General features: G+C 40.2%; 1 protein-coding gene across 1 annotated transcript; it reads right to left on the bottom strand.

Annotated features, from left to right (window-relative positions):
• Nucleotides 1-6,956: 6,956 nt before the first annotated feature.
• METAP2 (methionyl aminopeptidase 2) lies at nucleotides 6,957-24,160 on the bottom strand. Its single transcript, XM_075057784.1, has 11 exons — nucleotides 23,928-24,160; nucleotides 22,987-23,088; nucleotides 19,614-19,679; nucleotides 19,177-19,279; nucleotides 14,569-14,730; nucleotides 12,824-13,005; nucleotides 12,645-12,739; nucleotides 12,462-12,558; nucleotides 11,845-11,948; nucleotides 9,259-9,374; nucleotides 6,957-7,746 (listed from the first exon to the last, which is right to left on the bottom strand). Exons 1-11 carry the CDS (start codon nucleotides 24,106-24,108, stop codon nucleotides 7,494-7,496), a joined length of 1,461 nt encoding a protein of 486 aa, XP_074913885.1. The 5' UTR covers nucleotides 24,109-24,160; the 3' UTR covers nucleotides 6,957-7,493.

Raw genomic sequence — 24,160 nt, forward strand, 5'->3', positions numbered from 1 at the left:
AAAGCAGTTTGGTCCTTTTTTTTTTTAAGCCAAGGGCCACCTGCTGAAGTGAGATGATCTGACAATCTACTTGCTATGGCTGTGCAGTCTTTCAAATACTTTCCTTCTCTGCTCTACTTTATAGGTAGGTAGTTCAGAGGAATAGAAAGGAAAGGGAAAGAGTTGTGCTAATTGCCTTTCAGAATTCTGACACTTTTTCTTCCCCCCAAGAGCATTTCAACCAGATACACAGGGGTCCTAAGAGACTCAAGCATCAATGGAAAAGTCTATCTTGGGACTCGTAGAGTGCAATGGGGGTGGGGGGTTCGTTAGCCCCTCAATCATCAATATTAAGCATATACACACATCCCACAGAAAGAATCTTGGCCTGCCATTTTTTCTAGAAGGGTTGTGTAGGCTGTGCTTATGGCTGTTCCCCTGCGTTTCCTCTCACTGCAGCAAGCGTTACTAAGTCTCAAGGCTTTCTCTAAAAGACATCATTAGCTTAGCAAAAGCAAATTCTGCTTTCTTCCCATTGGTGCTGCCTTGGGTAGAACAAGGGAAGGAGAAAGGACACACTCAAACATAGAGTTCTAGTCCGAATCCAAGGAGCAGGGACCATAGATTACTGCAGTCTGGCATAAGGATGAGCTAATTCAGGTGCGCTTCTCAGCAGCTTCTGCTTTGGTTCTTAATACTTGCTGGTTCGTGTAGCTAGCTCTGCATCCTTTATCTAGAGTAAGCCTTAAGCACAGTATGAGTCTACGTGCTTATATTCTGCCTTGCTTCACGCTGCTAAGTATTTAAAATCGAGCTCTAACTGGAGCCAAGGAAGTGGCAAGGTAGGCAGAAGCCTACATTGTGCTGTACGCCTTAGGAAACCAGACAGCTACTTGATCGAAGGCCGCCCATCCGTTTTGGCAGGAGCTGTTCCGGGGGGTCAGGGTTCCACAACTCACTGTCTGGAGTTCTGCAGAGCAGCAAAGCCAAGGCTCCAGCAACTCAGCACCTCTATCAGTGACAGGGATATAGTTAGGTGGAGTGGGCTATTATATCAGAAGAGACCCAGGTAAATGCAGCTGATGATGGTTCCAGAGCTCCCTCCGTTATCAGCAGGGAGCTGTTCTGGTAGCTAAGTTACTTGCATGAGAGACTAATCACATGAAAGCATATCAAGAAGCCATAACCCTTGTCTCCTCTGCTCTCCACCTTCATTTTAATCTCCATTCAGAAAAAGAGGTTCAGGTTGAAGGTTCAGCTCCATTGCTACCTTGCTAAGAGCTGGCTCCAGCCCAGATACCTGCTACCTGGTTCCCTAGAGCTCCATACGCTGCCCTTGCCGAATTTCCTCTGATTGCACAAGCAATCAGTGCTTGCAGGAACTCTGTGAAGCAATTGTGCAGCAATTACTGTTAATCAAAGGTTCAGGACCCCCTCACATACATGGTAGCACTCTAAGTAGTGATTTAGGAGCCAACCACAGTGTGAACATGCACACAGACTCACTCAAGACAGAAGCGTTTCCAGTAATTACAGTTTTACATGCATTTTTGAGATCACTTACCGACTCCCTTCCTCAGCCCTTCAGAAGAGAGGCTGGATTTTTTCCCCAGACACACAAGGGAGGTGGTACTGTACCTTACCTAGTCACCTACCAAGGACATTTGAGGGGAGCGCACAAAATTGTTGCTGGTGCAAGGGGCCTCTGGAGACCGTAGAGTCAACTCTGCTGAAAACAGGGTCAAGTAGAACAGGTTGCTCAGGGCTGCGTGCAGTCGGGTTTTAAATAGCACCGAGGATGGAGACACCACAACCTCTGTGGGCAGCCTGGGTCAGTGCTAGACCATCCTCCCAGTAAAACCAGTTTCTTCTTCTGTCTAAATGGAACCTCCTGTGCTGCAGTTTGTGCCTGTTTCCTCTTGTCCTGTCACTGGGCTCCACTGAGAAGAGCCTGGCTCCGTCTTTTTTACTTCCTCCCGTCAGGTATTTACGCACGTGGATAGGATCCCCCCGAGCTTCCCTTCTCCAGGCTGAACGCTCCCAGCTCACTCAGCCTCTCCTCACGTGTCAGATGCTCCAAGCCCTTTCATCGTCTTCCTGGCCCTTTGCTGCACTCGCTCCAGTAAGTCCGTATCTTGTACTGGGAAATAAACGTGGCGCTGGACCCAGCCCTCCGGCTGCATCTCCGTGGGGCTGAGGAGAGGGGAAGGGTCACCTCCCTCGACCCGCTGGCGATGCTCTGCCTCGTGTTGGCCTGCTTTGCTGCAGGGGTGCATCGCGGGCTCGTGGTGGGCTCGTCCCCCGGGTCCTTCTCTGGGGAGCTGCTTCCCAGCCTGTACTGGTGCCTGGGGTTATTCCTGCCAGGCGCGGGACTCGGCGTTTCCCTTCGTGGAGCTGCGTGAGGTTCCCGTTGGCCCATTTCCCCAGCCTGTCCCGCTCCCTCGGGGCGGCAGTGCCCCCGCCTGGTCCACCAGCCGCTCCTCCCGGCTTCGTGTCATCCGCCAAGTCGCTGAGAGCGCGCTGGGACACATCCTGCAGGTCAGATTAGCCCATTCTTAAACTGAAAAACAATACCATTTCCCAGTCCCAGGTGGTAATGGATACATGCATCCAGACAGCGCGCCGTGGGATTACGCGTCTTCACTTGTGTCTTGTGGTAAATAAGGCTTCCATAGAGCTCTCTCCAATATAAGGCGTTCAGAGATTTGGCCTGAGAAAAAATGGTAATTTCAAAAACTGGGGAAGCAGACTTCTAAAGCTCAAAACCAACCGGGCAACAGGCTTCCTTTATTTTAACTGCTGACTAGTCTACACAGGTTTGTTGTTGTTCTTTAAAGCACTGTAGCTTTACAAAAGAGAGAAGTCAGCGTCGGTATAAAAGCAAAGGTAAAAGCTATATGACTTTTAACCTTAGTTATAAGAATTGGGGGGCTGTCGTGGCAAACACGCAGATCAATTTTTGCTACAAAAATCTTGAAAGAGTCACAGCACAGTTGTCTAATTATTCTTTCTTTTACTTTAAAAGTACTCAAACATTTCAAATTATACAAACAGGACTGCCTCTTGTAGAAAAAAAATATTCTCTAGAAAAAATTCATATAAAAATAACATCCTGCCTCAAAGCATGCTATGCTTTTCTCAAGTTACATGGTCTTTATCTCTAAACACACCTTCATAAAACCACTTGGCAGGAACATAATTTTGTGAATGGCTTAAGAAGATATACTGCCTGCCTTTGTTTATGGGCAGCTGATTGATGTTCCACGGAATGCCGAGTACCAACAAGTTGGAAGTGCAAAATCCTGGCAAATGATTAACTATAAAAAGCCTAACTTTCTTCTTCCTTCCTGTAAGAAAAATATTTGAAATAAGTAGGATTTGGCAAAGTTCCTCTACCTTCAAACACCACCTGTAAAAATCAAACGTACAAATTCGAGTCATGTTTACACATCACATCATTAGGTTTCCATGACACCATCTTACTCTGTTTTTGTACTGTTATACAGTATGGATATTATTTTGATATGCTGAAGGTAACATGACACAATGAAGTTGGAAGATGCAATAACAGTTTTCTCACTGTAACAGCAACGTTGCCTCCCTCCCCAGCTGCCCTATTTCGGCCTCCTCTTTGAAAAGTTAATAGTTATACTCACCCTTAAAATACCTGCTCCCTGGCAAGCCAGGCTGCTACACAGCAGCTTCCGCTAGAACTGCTTCGTTATTTCACAAGCTAGAGTCTGAAGCAGAAGAGTATGTCCCTAGGGATATACCTTACAGTTGCTACTTAGCACCAAGTTCATTTCCATTTTTAATAAAATCTGCCACTAATAGGGGAAACCCCTAATTTTTCTTGTAAGGTGGTACTTTTAAGCCAAAACGTGAAGTGCAAAACTCCAGGGAAATCTACCATCGACACACAAGCAGAAAAATAGTTTTAAAAAGGAGACCTGTGACTGAATATTACTACCATTTTCGATTCAAGTAAAAGCAGCAGAATCTGGCCTTTACATGGAAAGCCCCTGGAGTTTTAACAAATTTTTTTATTTTCTACGGAGTACCCAAGCTACAGAAGCTTTGAGAAACAAAGACGACCAAACCCATCGCTCCACGCAAGACTTCCACTTCACGGCGGGCTGTGTTTGTATCCACCAGCCCTCCGTTTTCCCCGTCCCACGCTACAAAAGGCATTCGACACGGCCTCCCGTGCCGTGCGTCCCGCGCCCGGCTCCAGCCGAAGGGCACGCTGCCCAAGGGAAAGGGCCAGGGCAGCTCCGGCGCTCGCCGCTTGCTGCAGGCAGTCACTTTTTTGACAGCTGCTAGAGGCTTTCACCTGAACTCTAATGCAAGAGAGATTTTTGGTTTTTGGGACAAAGTCAAGTTCGCTTCGCTTTTGCAAGCTGCCGTCAAAAGTTTCTGCCTCGTCCTGCTCCTCTCGTGCAGGTGGAGGAGGCAGGCTTCAAATTTTTCAACAACCTGGTAAAGAATGCCGCAAACTGACAGCGAGCGCCTGCACTGCATTAGGGTGCTGCAGTTAAAGACAAGACAAAGTAACTTTTGCTGTTTTACAGTCACAAAACTAGTACAAGGCTCCATGAAATTAACAGAAGACTTACTTAGGTTGAAGACTTAGTCACGCAGGTGATCAAAAAGCAGGGGAAAAAAACCAAAAACCAAACCCAAACCCCACATCCAAGAGGAGAAGCATGTTGTTTGAGTCTAAACTTAGTCTCCTCGTTAGGAAAATCTTAGGCCATGCCTTCCTCAAAAGGACAGATCGTACAAGGTCCAGCTGTACATTCTCTAATGACGCGTGTGTCTCAAGGTCTGCACGAAGGAAAAACCCTGCAGAGTAAGTTCTGAGCTCTCTACTTTGGCACCTCTGATAAATGTACTCTCTGCAAAAACTACTACCGCTTCTGGTGCTGCACGTACTCAAGGAACAAGATGATTCCTGTCTTCTGGGTGTTTGAGGAAGACAGACTTCAACACCTGGCTCAAAAGTCTTTGATAAGCTTTTGATTTTGTCCAAGTGACAAGACAGCACAGTCCAGTTATCGGAGAGCATGGCCAGGACTTTATAACTACACGTACAGCAAGAGGAAAAGGCAGGCTACAGAGCATGAAAGCAGTAGAGGAATTTATTTTTTTTTTAAATGCAAGGAGGAGGTGGAAATAGGGCTTGCCTTCCATACTGACAGGTGTAAACGCAGGGTGGCCAGCAGCACAGGAAGCATGTATCTAGACAAACCCAATTAAATTTAATGACAACAAATAATCATGTTCTGCAAGTATTTTTCGGAGGCATTACCTCTACAATCTGTTATGCATGATTATCAGCTTCCATATGTGAATTAGCAAACAGCCAGAAGTTAAAAAGTTAAAAGAATGGGCCATAGTCCAAAGTAGCTCTGCTAGTCTGGATCTTCCTATTATGTTCAGGTAAAAGAAAAGACAAAGGGAGGAAAACAAATCACTGCTCTGTAATACCATGTTCTTGAAGTAACAGTCAGTGAAGATAAAAAAGTCTTAAGCTGTAGGAACACTATCAAGTGCCACCGAGCTACTAAGACTCTTTCTAGAGAGAAAAGTCTGGAATTAGCAGATAAGAGGCTGAGAACTGAAGCAGATTTGTCGTACTTGTTTCTAGCAGAATTTGTAGTAACCAGGCTTGTTACAAAAACTGGTGAGCTGGAAGCCATCCATTTTACCAGAACCTGCTCGTATCATGTCAAGAAGTGCATCAGCAGTATGGTCCTGTTAGCACAAATAAAAATAGCAGCAGCTAATGTACCCAGCCACCCTGTTCCTCACAGATTCTTAGAAGTGCCAATTTTTACTTTGCAATGTACAAGCACGTACACTAGTTACCGTTTGTTTGGAAGTTGAGACACACATGCCCACACAGCTGCATAAATTACTTAAAATTCATTGCTAGGATGCCAAGACTCCCAAACAGCAACAACAGAAATACACATTTCAGTATCCTATTTCATCCATTTCTACAAGTTTAAACAGTACTAAGTTTAAACAATTCTTACAATCAGGGAAAAAACCCACCAATATCTATTATTTTTAAACTGTAGGCAGTACATGACATTGCTCCCCTCGAAACTGCAGCTCACATACGCGGGTTTTAAAGGACAAAAATGCAGCTTTTACCCAAAAACAGAGGGGGAAAGAACTGGTATTTCTAAATTAGTATGAACTCCTCTACAAATAAACACAGGCTGTCACTATAAAGGAGCAGGTGAAATGTCTCTGTTTCCTACGCAGTAATGTTTAAGGCACTGTTGTTGACCTATTAAAGAAGCTGTCATTTTTGTTACCAGTAACTATGTAAAATTTTAATATGCAAGTCATGAAATATACATCACTGGAAGACATTGCGCATCTAGGCTTGAAGAGCCATGGGATTTAATTTACCTTTACAAACCAGATTCAACAGTCAGATTCACTGCAGCAGGAAGACAGATCATGACCTCTTATGTCAAGAAAACATCAAATACTCCAGATTAGTTTGCTGGTATGGAAGAACTTTTTAACACTCCAAAAAAAATTTTGTTGTCCCCACGACTTGTCCAATCGAATGTGAACTTTAAGGACACTGGGAATCATGACGGAAAATTTTACTCCATGCAAGAGGGCATGCCAATGGCAACGAATATGTAAAGATATATACTAATATTCAGAGGTGACTTCAGCCCGAAGTTGCATGCTGCTGCTAACAGCAACAGAGACCATCAAATGCATGTGACAGGTTCTAATACAGCTGAAGTCTAAATTGAAGACTGGCACACGCAAAACCAAATCGCACCACACACCTTTACTAAAGTTGTCACGTTCTGTCCTGCAAAGAGTTGATGACTTCTTGCCCTGTATCCCAGCACTGACAAGACTATTTAAATAAGCACCGAAAGGCCAAGTTTCGTATTAAGGGTAAGACAGGTCCAGTTTCAAGACAAGAAATGGCAAACCAAGTTTGTAAAATATTTAATAGAGCAGTCTCCCAGCAGACTCCTGACCAGAATCATAACCAGACTTCTAAAAAGTATATATATTTTTAGATCTGAAAATTTGTCTTTATTTTTTACAAAATGGATTCCAGGAAGTTTAAAAGGCAATATCATAGAGGACTTGGGCGCAGAAATCAGGTGCCGTCATTCAAAGCATTCAAGTAGGAATATGGTAATATAAATATTTGAAAAGCATCTTTTATCATAAATGTTCAAAACAAAATGTATAACTCATTCCAAACTAAAAACTGAGCTTTATAGCACGTATTTCCCTGAACAGAAAAAATAAGTAACTTTTGAAATATTTCTAAAGGCCTGAAAGCTTTTTCCTTGGTTAGTTACATTAGAAGACTTGCCTTTGATTAAATTCCTTCCTTTCCAAATATGGAAAGTATTACATCAGTCCACTGTTAAAACAGACAATATGTTGCAAATTAATTCTGGTATAGTATGTTCCAACAAAGCCTAGAATATAAAGGTGCTGAGGTGGCTTTGAGTTTAGTAGTCATCTCCTCTGCTGACAACCTCCTTGCACGTCGGGCGCAACAGTATAGTATGCTCAAACTGTGCTGTGTATGAGCCTTTAATGTCGCATAAGGGAGGATATGGATCCACTATACCCAAGTCGCACAGGTTCTTCAATGCCATTAGGTATTTACTCTCTCCCAGGCGATCTAGCCATCTGCGGCAGAAGGCAAGAGTACCAAAGTTTTCATTGATAACATTTAGCAAGTGTTTTGCTCTTGGAAGCCTGGAGAAAAAAAAGAACAGGTTTGAGAAGAAAGAGGCATCACCAGCAAGCATTCACTACAGAAATAAACCACACTAATTAAGAGGTTAGATTTCAAGGTATTTTAAGACTGCCCAGTCTTGGGATGTCTTTCTACATCAATCAGGTGTTCTGTTCACAAAAGAAAGTGCATTTTCCTCCTGCAAAAAGATATACTTCAAAACAACCCTGAATGATGCCAAACACCCTGGGCATCTGTTTCGAATAGGGGAAGATAGATTGTGAATGTATCTGCATCTAACTATGCAAGCAAAACTAAATGCAGTGACAGGAATCTTTCTCTTAAATAAAAAAAGGACAATTCATTTTATAAAGAAAAATAGAATTCTTCCTGATCCAAAGAGGTTAATAATCTGAAGCAATCTAGGCGTAAGCTCGGTGGTTTAAAACACTGAGCTGTACTTCTCAAGTCAAATACTCAGTAAGCTTTTTATTCATACTTCTTACAATATGTAAGCATAAAAATTGGAGACGTATAGATCTGCTCAGAAATAAACTTATTTCCAAACATAAGCAGTTCCTTTCCAACCCTTAGGCTAATTCTCCCCCCCCCCACAACTTTTTAATATTCCTAAATTGTTCTATGGAAACAAACTAGAACTATCTGGAAAAGCATGTCTGCCTGCTATGTTTCTAACTATAATAGCCTTCACTTCAGAAAAGTATGTTGCACTCCTAGAAATGCCAAAATAAAATCCCAGTGAAAACTGAAAATTAATGATCTATTTCACTTTCTAGCAATATGCTGAAACGAGAATTTAAATCCCACAAAATATCCATACAAACAAAACAGATGACATGAATAGCTTGATATATTCCGGGAACAGCACTAAGACAAAGATTGTGGCACACAACCATAATACAGATGTTGATTAAAAAAAAAAAAATTCCATACATTTAGTATATAGTCTAGTATACAAACGTAATCTATATATTATTAATCATAAAAAAATTACTAATGATAGGAAGATTGTTAAAAAACAATCTAGATTTCTGAAGACATAATGTATTTTCTCCATTTCCAGACTCTTTGGAATAAGTCTGATGACATGAATAGCTTGATATATTCCGGAAACAGCACTAAGACAAAGATTGTGGCACACAACCATAATACAGATGTTGATTAAAAAAAAAAAATTCCATACATTTAGTATATAGTCTAGTATACAAACGTAATCTATATATTATTAATCATAAAAAAATTACTAATGATAGGAAGATTGTTAAAAAACAATCTAGATTTCTGAAGACATAATGTATTTTCTCCATTTCCAGACTCTTTGGAATAAGTCCATATTGTTCCAGACTTACAATCAGAGTGTATTTCATAACAAGAACAATGCTAACACCACCCTTTGAGTCCTCTGACAGCCTTATTAATTAGTGAAGAACCTGCATTGTATCAAATTTAAACCCCAAGGGGGTGGTAGCTCTAGCACAATATACCAACAAAAACCAACAACAAAATCCAACCTTATTGGCACATGCCCAACATCAAAGTTCTTCATATAATGAGAACACTCCATATCATCATGAACAACACCTTTTCCTGTGCTACCGAAGGTTTCTATAGCATATACTTCACCTTCCTAAGGAGAGAAAAAAAAAGGGTACATGTTGCAGTATGAAAATAAGTGACATTGGGCCATTCTCAGTATAACAACTTCTGAATACAAGTAATTAAATGCGAATAGATTCAATCACCAAATCAATGTTGAGAAAAATTCAATTCGGAGATTTCACACAGTAAAGTTACAGATATCTCCAAATCATCAGCTATTTATGTTAGTACCATTTTATTTGTTTCAAGCCATAAATATCAGCACATTTCTAGTCACAAATTCTCAAAGTCATTGCAGTTAAAACACTGTCAAAGCATACATCTAACATAGCTAAGAAACTACATTCTGCTGCAAAACATTTGCTAACTGGAAGTAATGCTCCTTTGCTATTCAGATAGAAGTCCTAAGAAATGTATAGTTTAGACATAGCAAATAGATGTTGATTACAGAGACTTACTGCACTGAAGAACTTTCTGCCCAATTTCTGCAAGAATTTTCTGGTAACAGCTGCTAGTATAAACCCTTAACCTGCTCATTTCCACTCCACAAGATGAATTTCTTCAAGAAATGAAGGTGATATATATCTGCAAGGGCATTATCAAAATTCTAGCCAAGAACATACTGAAACGCCATTATATAAACTCATTTCTTCCAAGTGCATTCACATATCCTTAATGGTAGGACTGTGAAAGGGACTTAACAAGATAGGGCATCAAACATTAACAGACAGCGGGAGCTGGGTTTTTCAGTTTAAGCTACTTTGAAAGTCTCAACCCAAAAATAAGAAGCCATATGAAAAGCAGTAACACAGGCTTCAAATTCAAGACAAACTCTTAAAGATTCCCCTGAATATTCAACTGATTTAATTTAAAAAACCAAAACAAAACACAAAACCACAAAAACCCACACACAATGCCACAAAAAAAATTCACTTTACACCCACTTTTTCAGAATAAGTATCGTGAGAGGCTCTATTTCTCTCCGTCACAAAAAACTCATTGGATTGCAGTTTGATACTATAATTAGTACAGTACAGCAAGAGCTTGGCTATGCTCCACATTCTTCATTGGCAAAACTCACCGTCTTTAACGATGTGGGATTGTGTCCTAAGTAACCTACAGAAGCTGAAGAAATTAAAAAATGTCTTCTCCCCAGTGTCTGGATATTCAATTAAAACAATCTCAAAGCTCTGAAATCTTTAAGTAAGATTTGCTTAAAGAACACTTAAGTTTTGTACTAGTAATATACCAATGATGGATGATATACAAGACCTAACCATTCACTAAGCTAAAATGAGAAGGCCACGCAAGCTTTTTCTGCCTTCCTTTTCCAATACTCTTTAATCTCTTTGCACACTCCTATAGATAAGATGCTAGTTAAAACTTTGTCTTTTTGTTCACATCATTAACAAGGTGATCAACAATTATGATACAAGTTTTGGGTGATGAGAGTGAGCCTACCTCACAAAACAATCCTGTCCAGACCACAACTGTTCCTATTCAGCTCTTACAAGTCTTACTCTGATAGGCTTACTAGTGACCATTGCTGATCAGTGGTCAGGCTTAGAATGAAATTAAAAGCTTCTTATCTCATTACCAATCTTTTAAATAAGCCTTCTTATCTTGTTAGAACACAAGCTTACATCAAAATGGGGGCTAAATCTCAGGTTACATATTTTAATACTGCCTTTCTAATTGGTAGTTTGCCACATGATGTACAGCAGTTTCTCTTCCCTGCTCCAAAACGCTATTCAAATAACATCTTTCATCCCGCCTCTCACATTAACTAGAAATATGCTTATTATTTTGTATCTGCAAAGAAAAACTGCACTGGAAGCTTTTCAAGAAAGATACCACATCTAACTGTACTTGCAAAAAGTCATCCAAAGCTACGACACTACAGAATTATTTCTCAAGAATTACCTGAGCAAGAGAAGATTGTTATTTTGTCTTTTTAATTATAGAGTGAACAAACAAGGAAAGTGTGAATGACTGGCAAGTCCAAACACCTTTCAGGAAAACTCTGGTCCCTCATGCTCACCCCCAAATCTGAATTCTTGTCCTTTTCCCTGCTCCTAAGTGCAACATTTCAACAGTGCATTTAAGTAACATATACACATTGAGAAATAAATACCCAAGAGTTTCCGTAAGCATCACTAAGGCCTTTCAGATTTCAAGGAGGGGAGGGGTGGTTGTTTGGTGGGGTTGTCTTTTGTTTGTTTTGTTTGTTTGTTTGTTTTTAAATAGCAGGGTTCCAAGGCTTCAGTTTCAGAAAGTGTTAGACACCAGAACACTCCAGGGCTAAATGGAGAAGCCACCAAGATGAAACAAGAGTGATCACTCCTTTATAGTAACACTACAAAGTACAGCAAAGTTTTTCCTCTGCTGCTATTATCCACCAGGATCACAAATACTACACATTAGGACTACATAGGAAATATGATTCTTGCAGTGACAGTTGGGGAAACTTAAGAGAAAGATCTAAGAACTCCATTTACCTCCATTCTTGTGGCTTCTCCTCCTTTCACAATGGGCACCGTTTTTCCAGCATGTATCCTATATGGCCCAATCGAGTGTCCATTCAAATTGCGAATTGGTTTCACTTTTGAAGAAAACATTAATATTACAGGCAATTTCCTAACATGTTAAAGTCTTTAAAGCAATTTGGTTTGTTAGCCCATACTGAAAGTAGAATAGTGACTCATCATAGTGCAGAGGAACTAAACACAAAACTATTCATGCATGTTGCACAAATTCCAGCCAAGACCCAAGTTAATTTTGTATGCTACATAAAAACTTCATTATTAAAGACTAGCAACTCCAACAGTAACAAAAGTTTATTAATAAAGCCAAACAGCAGCTATCAAATCATTGGTACATTTTGAAACAGTTGTTTGGCCTTCATCTTATCTGTTAAAGATACAACACTTCGAAGGATAAGCCAAGAACATTCCTCCAGAGGAATGGCAAGCCATCCAGAAACACATATTTATGCAAGTCACTCATACCATACTTCTGGTACAGAGGTCTTTTCAATACCATACAAATAAATCAATATTTCTACAAACATATATACTCTAAGAGCAACTATCCTTATATAAAGAAAAGAACTTGCCTTGGTATGTTTTGCCATCAATTTCAACCTCATAAGACTCCATAACTTCTTGTATGGCCTCCCCCACATCACAGAGACGTACATCTATTCCAGCACACTGAAAATAAAGTGCAAATATAAATGGAAAATAATTGCAAAGTTTACTGTAAAAGACTTGGTAAATGACTTACATAATGATCATACCTTTATTCCAGTATTTGTGGCATCCTTTACTGCTTGTAATAGTCTGTCATATTTTGGATTGAATGTGACTGTAAAAGCACAGTCAATAATACGACCTGAAATCAGCAGAAGTTAATTAGCTTCATAGTCTTTGCACTGAAGAACATTCTCAAAGTTTTAATTCATAAATGAAAACTAACCACTAATATGTGTCCCAAAATCTATTTTGCAAATATCGTCATACTGCAGGACTGTGGGATCCCCAGCATTGGGAGTGTAGTGGGCAGCACAATTATTCAGAGAACACCCAGTAGGAAATGCAAGACCTGCATTTAAACCATTTTCCTTTATCAGCTTACGTGAGCAGTCTTCTAGTTTTTCACTAAAAGGCAGAGGGGAGGGAGAAGAAAAAAAGAACATAACAGTTTTCATTAATAAGAATATGCAAGAACAAAACCTCAGAAAAATATTCAAGCAAATGTTTTCATTTGAAATCTTAAACTACTTGTATGCTAACTAGAAGGAGACCTCTCCTAGACTGGAGAACGTAAGTATAACATAATGATCTTCAGTTCTTGGTGTTGTTTCTTCTACCCTTTCTTGGGCAAAGCTGAGTACTTCACTAGTCCATCCTTTACAAGCTACATTTAACTCATTCTTCCTGAACAGCAGAGGTTGTACAACTGAAGTTTAGGCAAATTAAATGCATTTTTTCAATTACTGGGATTTATGAGACGAGCATTTGTTCTTGCTTTTTTGTCTACTCTCGAGCTGTTAGCTACTGGAAAGCTACAGATAAATGTCCACCAGCGCATACTCCTATAGTGGCAGCAAATGATGTAAACTGCAGCTCACATCAGTGCACCACACTCTGACTTTATTTAAGAAAGCTATTCATTCAGAGCAATCTGGAAAAAGAAGAGAGCTTATTTTAATAGGCAAGTCCCCATAGTCTGAGGTACTTTAGGAAGAAAAGTCATGTTTTAAGAAAATTATTGCTTGTAACTTTAACAGTCAAACTGTGTAATTCAATATGACAGATTTGTTTCAGCCAGACAGTGATTATTAAGACAGCTGTCTTTCTTCCACTTTTCCTGATGGTGTATTATTTCTTTCCGTTATCCTCACACAGCTACCTTGGGGATCAACTCTGATTAGCTTTCTTACTCTCCTACTCTTGTCAACACAGTTCTCAGTCATACCAGGCTGAAAGCACCTGATTTTGGAAGCTAAACTGTCCTGGATCACTCTAGATAAACTGAAGGATAGGAAGTGGAATAGTTGGAAGAGTCAAGAGACTCAGTCCATGCTAATAATTTCTTTAAATTTTACCTTAATCAAACTCATGTTTATCTTACTCCATTTGCTCAGTTACTTCTTATCAATTGAGAAACAATTTATAACAACAAAGAAACATTGTGCTTCTCCAGAAACATCAGTCAGTGCCAGACTAAACAGACAAAACCTTCCTGCCCTGGACTGAGTACACGGCCATGCTGTTTGCATGCCTCTTTGCCTACTCCCAGCCGCAGACTGCACCTGCACTGCTCGCCCACATAGCTTTTCACTGACAATTCTGGCAAAAGCCAGGATGTTTACTACCACTATTGATGCTTCTCTTGGCACCGCTGCAGAACTTATGTGCAAGAGTAGCCAAGGCACTGAACATTAAAATCAAGCACGTGCTCAAAATAAATGAACGTAACTGAAAGCTTAGCTTGAAATTCAGTATGATCCCAAGCCCTGTAAAGCTGCATAAGCTAAGAATATAAGAGGAAACTCAAAGGAAATAATTGGGGATACTGGTTGTGTACTTCAAACAGAAATCCCTCCAACACTCATGACACAGTGAATCAAGCACACAAAATTGAGACTAAATCCCTCCCCCGCTGAAAAGTGAAGAAAAATCTACAGCAGGGGTCTTTGAGAAGACCTGTGTCCTCACCAGATTTCTATCATTGTCATTCCAGGTTTTATCCAGCTCATAACGTATTTCCTCACTTGTCTGTGTGCCTCTGCAGCCTCCCGAAAATCATTCCAGATTTCCTCACTGGCTTGGTCTAGTGCTTTCTTCTCTTCACTAGTTGTTCTCCAAGCAGCAGTTCGCCTTCAAAATAAATAAACTGTGTCATGAAAATTTACTGTAATCACAGTAGTCATTACAACTTCTGTCTAAAGCCTGCAAAGTGTTTATTAACCAGTCAGGTCTACTTTCCTCTTTGCAAAAGAAGACATCCTGATTTATAAAATTTTCAGAAAGGAAGCCTACTGAAAAAACCAAAACCAAACCAAACTATCAGCACCACAGACTAGCCCGTATGAAAGGCTGTAACATTGCAGAAAAAAAAAGAAATAATCACGTATACATAGAAATCAAACTCAGTTAGACCACGAACCGTATTATTCCCTTTACATTTTCAAAAGCCTTACGTCCCAACCCTCCCAAAGCCCAGAGAAGCAGTGTGCTTGAAGGATACCTAATAGTTTTCAAAAAGACAGAACAGGTGTATAAAATTCATATCAATGCCTGCAATTCTACCTTGAGTTTAGCAGGGCAAATCACTGCAACATGCTCTGCTCATGCAAAAAGTTTATTTTTTGCAATCTTACTCATTCAGACACTGCTCTTCCTGTATGGAGAAAAGTCTCAGCACTGTGGTTTAGCTACTTGGCCTAGAAACTGTTACTGCCACAGAGACAATAAGCTCCTTGAAAATTTAGGAGCTTGCAGTTCCAGTATTACTTTTGCTCACCCTCAGAATATTGAGGTAGTAACACCTAACACAGTGCATAGTAACTACGACGCATGCCAGGAAGTTATTTTCTACATTTGCTGGATGGTGAGTTAACATTTGTACCAGGAGAATACCACTCATTCTGGCTCTTTGATAGGTTCATAAAACAAGGACAAGAATAATTTTCAATACGAGACTAAATACAAAATTAATTTTGAATATATTTTTTATTATGCAAGAAACCATACAACTAAGGTTCCAAGAAAGCAAACAAACAAAAAAGTAATTTAAGCACTCCAGCAACTGTCAGAACTTAACTAAAATACTACTCTTCTGACTACAAAGTAGAGATACCCTTCAAATGGTGAAGCCGGAGCCCTGTAATGATGCGAAAAACCCTGGTGATAACTCAAAAGAACTCCATACATGCTATGCAGGACAAATACTACTAGAAACAATACACAGCTGGACTTCCTGGTAGGTGGGTCATAATAGAAAAGGGATGATGGACAAGATGGACCAAAGATGCTGAACTATGCCAAAGTTTCCAAATTTAGAAATTAACTTTTACCTTTATGTAAGTGGGCTGATTCTAAGCAAACAGCTGAATAGGATTACTTTTTGAAATCCAAAGGTATAGCTGCTTACCCATTTCATAAACACGCAACTTGGCTCCATTCTAAGAGTTTCCTTCACAGCCAAAAACCAGGTATGAGTGAACCAAGTGACTATGCCCTGCAATTTTGCTGCATTTTGAACCGAGTATTTATACAGTGTTAAGAAGCCCGCAATCCTAAAGCACAGTTGAAAAGATGAAGGATAACAGGCTATCCTATACAATTTTTCTCAGGATGACCAGAGGATCCAAATATTTTGAGACCCTTTTGCTTGTTTCCCTTGAACCTCCTGCTCCTTTTCAGATAAAGTAACAACAGTGCAAAGGAGAAATCCCATGCTTACTTCAGGCTGCAACACATGAGCCCCTGACTGCACTTGGAAATTGGACTACTGCCAGCACAGTAGTCACAGCACAAGAGGACAAAAAAGGTGTACTGCAGAAAAACAGTGGGGAAGAGGGACTTGAAGATCCTTTCAGACTGCTCTGGATTCCAGCAGGAAACACACTCTGGCAGCAAGAGCTGCTGACAGAGTCTGGGCAGCCGCTCTGCCACCAGTCACGGACTCAAGCGCAAACTCCAGTGAACTGGCAGGAATCCGTCCTGATTCTACCTACTGTATTTCAGCATACCATCACTCCATGTAAGACAACTGGGAGACAAAATAGCCTCTACATTTAAAAATACTGTATCAGACCCAAAGCATTTTGCTGCCAAAGGTGCACCGCTGCCACCTGGGAGCTCAGGAAAGGAGGCGACAGGAAATCCTTTCAGGATTTCTTCACTTCAGGACACATGAAAAATCAATTGATCAGATAAAGGTCTCAAACCAAACATCAAGTCCTCTGACAAGTACATGAGCTAACAAGCATTTCTGAGGATGGTTTCCTAATGTGTTGGCTACCACATAAGTCAGCTTAAGAAGTTCATCTCTTGCTCCAAGCCATTTGTTCCCATCTTTTCATGCCAGTTCAGAGTCCCCAGTTTTCACTAGTATGAATCTTTATAGGATTGTGCTGTAAACTAGAATTTAGCAATCAAAAAAAGAATTCCAGAAAATAATTCCCTCAGATTATTTTAACCCAGGTAACAGCACAGGGGCAGAAACAAGCAGGCAGGGACAAGAATCCCTTAATCCCACTTCAATAAAATAAGCGTATCATGAAATATTGCTTATAGCTTTTCCACCCTCACTGTCACAGCATTTCAAATTCATGTGTCTTCAACAAAAAACGTAAGCCTTCGAACAGAACTAAATACCCGAGATATTTAGACAACAGACTAACAGCTTTGATATTTTTATAAGAATTAATTCTTTGCTATTTTTTCCCCTGAAAATTGAATGATACCCACTTCTAGTTCAGCTTCCTGCACAAAATGCACAATTCTAGGTTGATGAGAGGTAACTTCAGAAAGCGTGTGACATCAAGAGATAAGACTAGAAGTGCAACTCTTCAAAAAAAAATCAAAGACAAAACCCTACTGAACTCAGCATGAATAAGAAGTGGCACAAAAATGCTTCACCAATATATAAAATTAAACTATTAATCACAACAGGAAAGTATCCTAGCATTCATGTCAGCTACTAATTTAAGTAGCTGCTTATGTTAGGAAATGCTGAAGTATCATCCTAAGAGTTAACTATTCAAATTAGGGAGAAAATTAAGCATGCATTTGCTTAAGCAAATTATATAAAGAAACTATTTTGGGATCCTTAGAACAGTATATTCTTCTTCCACAACAGAACATTCTTGGTACAGAAAAGATGCCCCACTTAAATCCTGTTAGAAAAAGTGGTTTGTTTTTGTTGTTTTGTGTTGGGGTTTTTTTTTTTTTCCCCTTTCAAATGAATAGTAGCAAACCCACAGTAGAACATTTAATCTTCAATAGCTGGATATGTAACAGAGGTGTAAAAATAGTGTGTCATTGGTTAATAAACTATGAACATGCTTAAGATGTTTATAATCTAATTTCCTGGATTGCTTAAAACACGTCCTTCTGAATGTGGCATACGCATATACACACAAACACTTAACTTATGTATGAAAGAATCACTCCTGAATCAGCCTGTCAGGACTACCCTGTGAAAGTCCTTCATTAGCATGCTAATACTGTGCATACAAACAAGGCAGTCATTTATAAATAAATATGAGCACACCTTGTGATCAAATTGAAGTCATTAAAAAGAAGAAAAGGCTTCCTCAAAACCAAATTTTAATCTCATAAAAATGAAACCCTATTATCTGTGAATATCTGAACACAATTTATAGGATGTACTAGAAACTCTTAACTATGTTGCTTACACTCTATGAGAAACAGACATTGACTTTAAACAACCAATAAATGCTTTAAAGTAATTTCATTCTGAAAAAAAAGTCACTGAAAACTAAACAATGCTTTCAGAAATATAATTATTTATCTACTCCCCCCCCCCGCCCATCCCGTGTCACATCCCGAGTTTAAACTATTTTTTCAGTTTCCATTTAAAATTTCCTGGGAAGTTTTCAGTACTACTTCGTCTTTTCATTCATATTTTCATGCAATTCAAGCTGATTCCACCCTGTCCATGTCCCCCCCCACCCCATTTGAGTAAAACATGACCTTCCATAACACTTCATGTAGGAAAAGTCAGGAAACTCAGTCAAACTGGTATATCCTAGTTCCTAACAAAGCAAAAGCAAATAGTAGTTCCCTATGAAAACATAAGAGAAGCAAAGTGCAGAATACACCACTTAGGCTTTTAAATTAAACTGTCTCATACTCTGAGACTGACATGTATCTACAAAAAAAAAAAAAAAAAAAACAAACCGAAAAAAAACCAAACAAGAAATTGACATCTAGATGCCCCCAAAACTGCTGCATAACAGTGTCTCATCTCCCTAAATTTTAAAGCTTCACTCAGTTTTAATTCAGACTATATGTTTGTTAGAAGCTGCCTATTGAAATCCTGTTGGTCCCCTGAGCCTCAAAGTCCCCTGCCTCATGGCAATTCTGCTCATACAGGCTATACCTTAACTAAAAGGGCAAGGAAGGAGGAACATTTCTGGCCTGAAGACTTCTACTCATGAAATTCTTAGATGATCCGGGTTAAAAAAAAAAAAGCACATTACAACCCACTTTGTCCATTTGGTTGTACATTAGTAGTTTTGCAATTCAGCACATGCAGATGACAGCACTTATTTTTTAAGCTAAAATACTCACCCATCTTGTGTTGGTGGGTATTCACATTCTTCTCCCTTCGGGAATATGTTGCTGGGAAATAGATCACATATTGGAATAGAAGGTGGATCTGTCTGAACTTTAGCTGTTGAGTATAATTTAAGAAAGTTTTACATATGGTACACTGGAAATAAGTATCTTATTTCAACCATAAAAATTAAACAGTACAAGTTATTTAAGATCCCCTTACTAGAATTTGGGCTTCTACCAAAACAACATCCTATCACAATGCCCTCACATTATCTGGCCAATGCTCAAGGTGGCCTTCAGGGATACCAGAAGGAAGAAAACTCAGCCAGACTTAGCCTACAAACCTGAACTGCACCCCAAAATTTGTTCCAGCTGCCAAGAACAGCACTTACACATGCTTACACCAAATATTCATGCAGTCTATCTTTATTTTTGTGCATGATACCTACGTCCTTTCTTCTTTTTCTTCTTCTTCTTCTTTTTCCCCGTTGCTCCATCTCCTTCACCCTCTCCATCTACAGGAAAGAAAGCGCTCAGGTGAACATAAAATAACCTTAAAGAACCAAAGAATTTTGAATGAGACACAAAACCATCTGGACTATCTGGAAACACTTCTTTCACAGCAGAATTTAATGGATTAAAAGATGGCAGCTAGAAGCTGCCACTAAACCATTAGCATTTTCAGCCCCTATGCCAAACACAGACCTAAGAAAATACTGTCTAAAGTTGATGACTTAAACATATCACCAAACAGAGAAAAAAAGCAGCTCGGGGAAGAGTTTTCAGAAAGTCCTCCTTCAAATTCCTCTGTTCTCAAGTCACCCAAAAAGATGCCTGGGGTTGGGGGAGAGCGTGAGAGAGAACTGTATTAGACACAACATCTAACAAGAAGCTAGGAACTACTGCTTCAAACCTATCTTCTGATGCTTCAGCTAAAGGAACTTAATGCATCTGGAAAGATCAAAAACCCAAACAAATAAAGATGACAGCACTTAGGTCAGGATGAGTTTAATCTGGAAAGAACAGGGAAAGTCACAACCAGCACTGAGCAAAACCACTGCGTGTGGGAGGCACCAGTGGGAGGTTTTCAGAGAGCACAGCATGTAAGCACTAAGAATTGGCCACACCATGTTACAGTCACATTTGCACGTCAACAATAACTCCGTGGACTTCACATTTAGGCTACGTCTAATACTTAGTTACTTCATATACAATGAAGTATTTATCTAATGTGGTACCATCTAAATAAACCTGGACCCAACCACAAGTTCATTTCAAAATGGATTAAGTACAAGTCATCTACATTTAGAACAGTTATTTTTATCTAAAGCAAAAAGTAAAATTGAAAGAACTTTTAGAATCAAGTCAAAGCACTACCATTTTGAATGCTTTTATACAGAAACTTTTATTTGCTCATTTATTTAAAAACAAAACCAAACGAAAACACTGATCAGTTGTTCCAGTCACTAGATTCCAAGCCCTTTATGATAGTCAGTGTCATCCGCATTTTTATGCTGTAGTGAGTGCTGTAATCCTGCAGCTGGGACAAATTTCAGTGATGTGTTACCCCTGCCCCTCCCCAGCTCATTTTGGCATTAAGTATCTTATTTTAAATTTTGGTAAAAAAATGCAAGTATAACTTGCACTACTAGTGTAACTACAATGTTGTCCAGCCTACCAGATTCTCCACCAATCCATATTTCACAGGCAGCCGAAAATCCTTAACAGCACATATAAGTTTCTTTAAAACGTGGTAACTTTGCCACATTTCTCTTGACCTTGAGCTGTGCTCAAACCATTCATCAAGAAATGAACTAGACATGAGTCCAGTTCATTCAGCCAGTGATTTTTGGATTTTTTTTTTTAAACTCTAGGCCTAAACTGCAAAAAAAGTACAGCATTTCTTAAATGTCGCTGTTGCTACCTGCTTATTGTGGCTTTTTCATACCTCACTGCACATGAATCTGCCAACTGCAAGGCAAACTAATCGGGCCTATGCTTTCACGTCCTTGAAGACTGCTGCAGACTAACTGTGCTGCCAGAAACATAACTACTGCATCTGACCAATATCCTGTTTGTCTTCAGGTTACTTAGCTGGTAACCAAAAAAAATTTTCACCAGAAAAGCAATTTAAGTTCTTTGCAAAACTAAAGCAAAACTACTGCATCTGACCAATACCCTATTTGTCTTCAGGTTATTTAGCTGGTAACTGAAAAAATTTTCACCAGAAAAGCAATTTAAGATCTTTGCAAAACTAAGTCCCAACCTTATGCCATTTTGGTATAGCTGTTTAACAACTTAGCCTAGTATCATGCAAAAATGTTATCTATCAGCATGTTTTAACACTGCAATGGAAATCTGAAGAGCACTTCCTAATCTCTCCCAGATTTCAAAAGGTATACAGTCTAATTTCTGAGGCCACTCAGTTACAGGCTTATCAAGGGGGAAAAAAAAAAAATAAGGGAGGGGTAGATATTTTATTGGGTTTAATCTAACACAGCACCATGCCTTCAGCAACACCTCTGAAACTACACAATTAAGATGGCAAGTGGTGAGAACCAGTACAAGCAAAACCACACGGCTGTCTTCAAAAAACTTACAGCAATTTTTATTTTTCTTCAAAAATACTGTTTTTCTAAAAGCACATCCAAGTCTAATATGTGGGAAAAAAGGAAGATTATTATTTCAGAGATAGCACCACTTCTTTTTTTTTAATACTTTCTAATACTGTAATACTAACTGCTAACACTGTAAAAAGCATAAAAGAACAACGCACTTGATCTGCGACTAACGATGTTACTTCTCCTGAGATTTTTTTGCATTTTATGAAGTTTTCACTACCCTCAATACTTCTTACTTTCATTGCAACGATGGCAAAGCACATATTGTATTAATTGTCTTCCAACACTATAACCTGAAATATACCGTAAAACAAATAATCAATCAGACTATACCTCTACGGAAAGTAACTGCATAAAACTGGATGCTGTATATAGACTAATAATGTTCAAAGATCAATTTATTTGTAATTTTATATGTCAACTAAGATTTCTAAGCAGGACAGTAAGAACCATTTTAGGATGCTGAGCCAACTTTAAATGCTAATTCACAAGAAGGAAACTAAATTACTAACTTGAAAAATGTATTTTCTTAAATGTCAATTTCTATTGAGAACCACTCATCAAAACAAAGGAAAGACAGCATTTTTATCTAACATTCCTGCAGAAAAGATGCATCGAGCCTGGATTTCAATACCAGACACTTCCAAGGCACTTTCTTAGAACATCAGCTGCATAGCACAAGCAACACACAAGGCATATGCCTTGCTTGTGTATTAATCTCTCCCCAGTTCAGTTTTAATGAAAAATTAAGATTACAGAAGGACAGGTTTCAAGTCACTGGTAAAGACTCTAAGACCTTCTATTAATTAAAATGCTCCCTTAAAATTTTCTCTATATCTTTTGTTCTAAGCCAAGAGTAAGTGACATAATTTGGACCATAAATTTATAGTGATGACGGTAATGCAAGTGAGAATGATTTATAGCTTACCTTACCTTAAACTAAACATTTCCCTGCAGTGGTAAGATCCTTGAAAACAAGAAGCTTTAACAAAGCTGTTATCCCTGTTCTTTTTTATATATATGCATGTGTGACATCTAAATTTGTTGCCAAAAGAAGTAAAAAGTATATATAGTTGCATCTCAGCTCTGCCAAGAAAAAAACACAACCAAACCCAGAACACATCTGTAAAAGGTTTGTTAAAATGGGAGTCTAGGAAGACTGAAACTGGAAGCGTCAAGAGAAAAGATAAGTTACACTTGCCTTCATCATCATCATCTTTTTCCTTCTCCTCCAGTGCTTGTTTATCCAATTGTTTTGCTACATCACCAAGAGCACCTTCCATTTCTTTATCTGTTTCTTGTCCTGCTTGCAGTAAAAGATAGCTCCACATTAGTAAACAATAGCCCCCAAAGCTTTATAGAAATATTACGTGGTACTCATCCTACAGATACTAGAGCACATGCTGGTTTGTTTTTTTTTTTTTAAAGCAGACCCAAGGTGTAAGATTATAGGGCACTACAGTGACAGGCACTGTTGCTGAAACTCGCGTATAAAGGCAGCATTATCCAGACGCTTCTGATGACTTTTTTTCTGCCAGGGTAACTAATTCTCCTTGCCATAGCAGCAACCTGCTCCTGTGAGATAATATGGGCGTGAAGTAGATAATTACAAACGCACAGCACGGTCATCACTAACTACTAGCCTGCTAAAACAAACCCAAACCGTAGCTCCTTTACGCTATTTGCCCAGACTTGCAGCAGCTGCCTCGGAGAACTTGGGAGGGGTACAGAGAGACTCCATCAAGCGGGATGACTTTTACAGCAGCAGCCTTACGCCTTTCCCCCCCTCAGGGCATAGGAGGGGATGAGGGAAGGGGTGGCTTCTCCAGCACGCACCGGAGCAGGGAGGACTTCCCTCTCCCCAGCTTCCCTTGGTGCTGAACGGCAGCAGCATCCCCCCAACACCCGCCAGACCCTTCCTCGTCGCGGGGGGGGGATCCCCCACAGCCCACGCAGCCGCCGCGGGCCGGGACAGCGGCCTCGGCAGCGCCCATCACCCGCACGGCGGGACCCTTTAGCCACCCACAGCCGCCCGCTGAACCGCCTACGAAGCCCGGTGTGCCGGGTCACGGACCCCCTCCCTCAGCCCACCCCACCGGCCTGTCAGCGGAGGGTCCCGGCGCGACGCGGCCCGGCCCTTACCCGCGGGGCCCGCTTTGCCCTTCTTCTTCTTCTTGCGCTTCTTCTTGGCACCATCCCCGGCGCCGAGCCCCGCCGCGCCTCCCTCCGCGCCGTCTTTCTCCTCAGGGTCCGGCGGCAGCTCGCCGTTGAGGTGTTTCTCCGCCTCGGCGGCCGCGCTGCCCGCCTGCCCCACGCCCGCCATGTCGCCGCGGCCGCGCCGCCCTCCCACACACGGGGCGAGCGAGACGGAGGGA

The sequence above is a fragment of the Buteo buteo genome, chromosome 26 (assembly GCF_964188355.1).
Source record: "Buteo buteo chromosome 26, bButBut1.hap1.1, whole genome shotgun sequence".
NCBI lineage: Eukaryota > Metazoa > Chordata > Aves > Accipitriformes > Accipitridae > Buteo > Buteo buteo.

Excerpts from the sequence above, each read along its gene's own strand:
- METAP2 (XM_075057784.1), bottom strand. The coding sequence starts at position 24,108 with ATGGCGGGCGTGGGGCAGGCGGGCAGCGCGGCCGCCGAGGCGGAGAAA. Across the intron at positions 14,731-19,176 it reads TACCCACCAACACAAGATGG|GCGAACTGCTGCTTGGAGAA; the intron begins GTGAGTATTTTA and ends TTTATTTTGAAG. Across the intron at positions 12,740-12,823 it reads TTTTGGGACACATATTAGTG|GTCGTATTATTGACTGTGCT; the intron begins GTTAGTTTTCAT and ends TGCTGATTTCAG.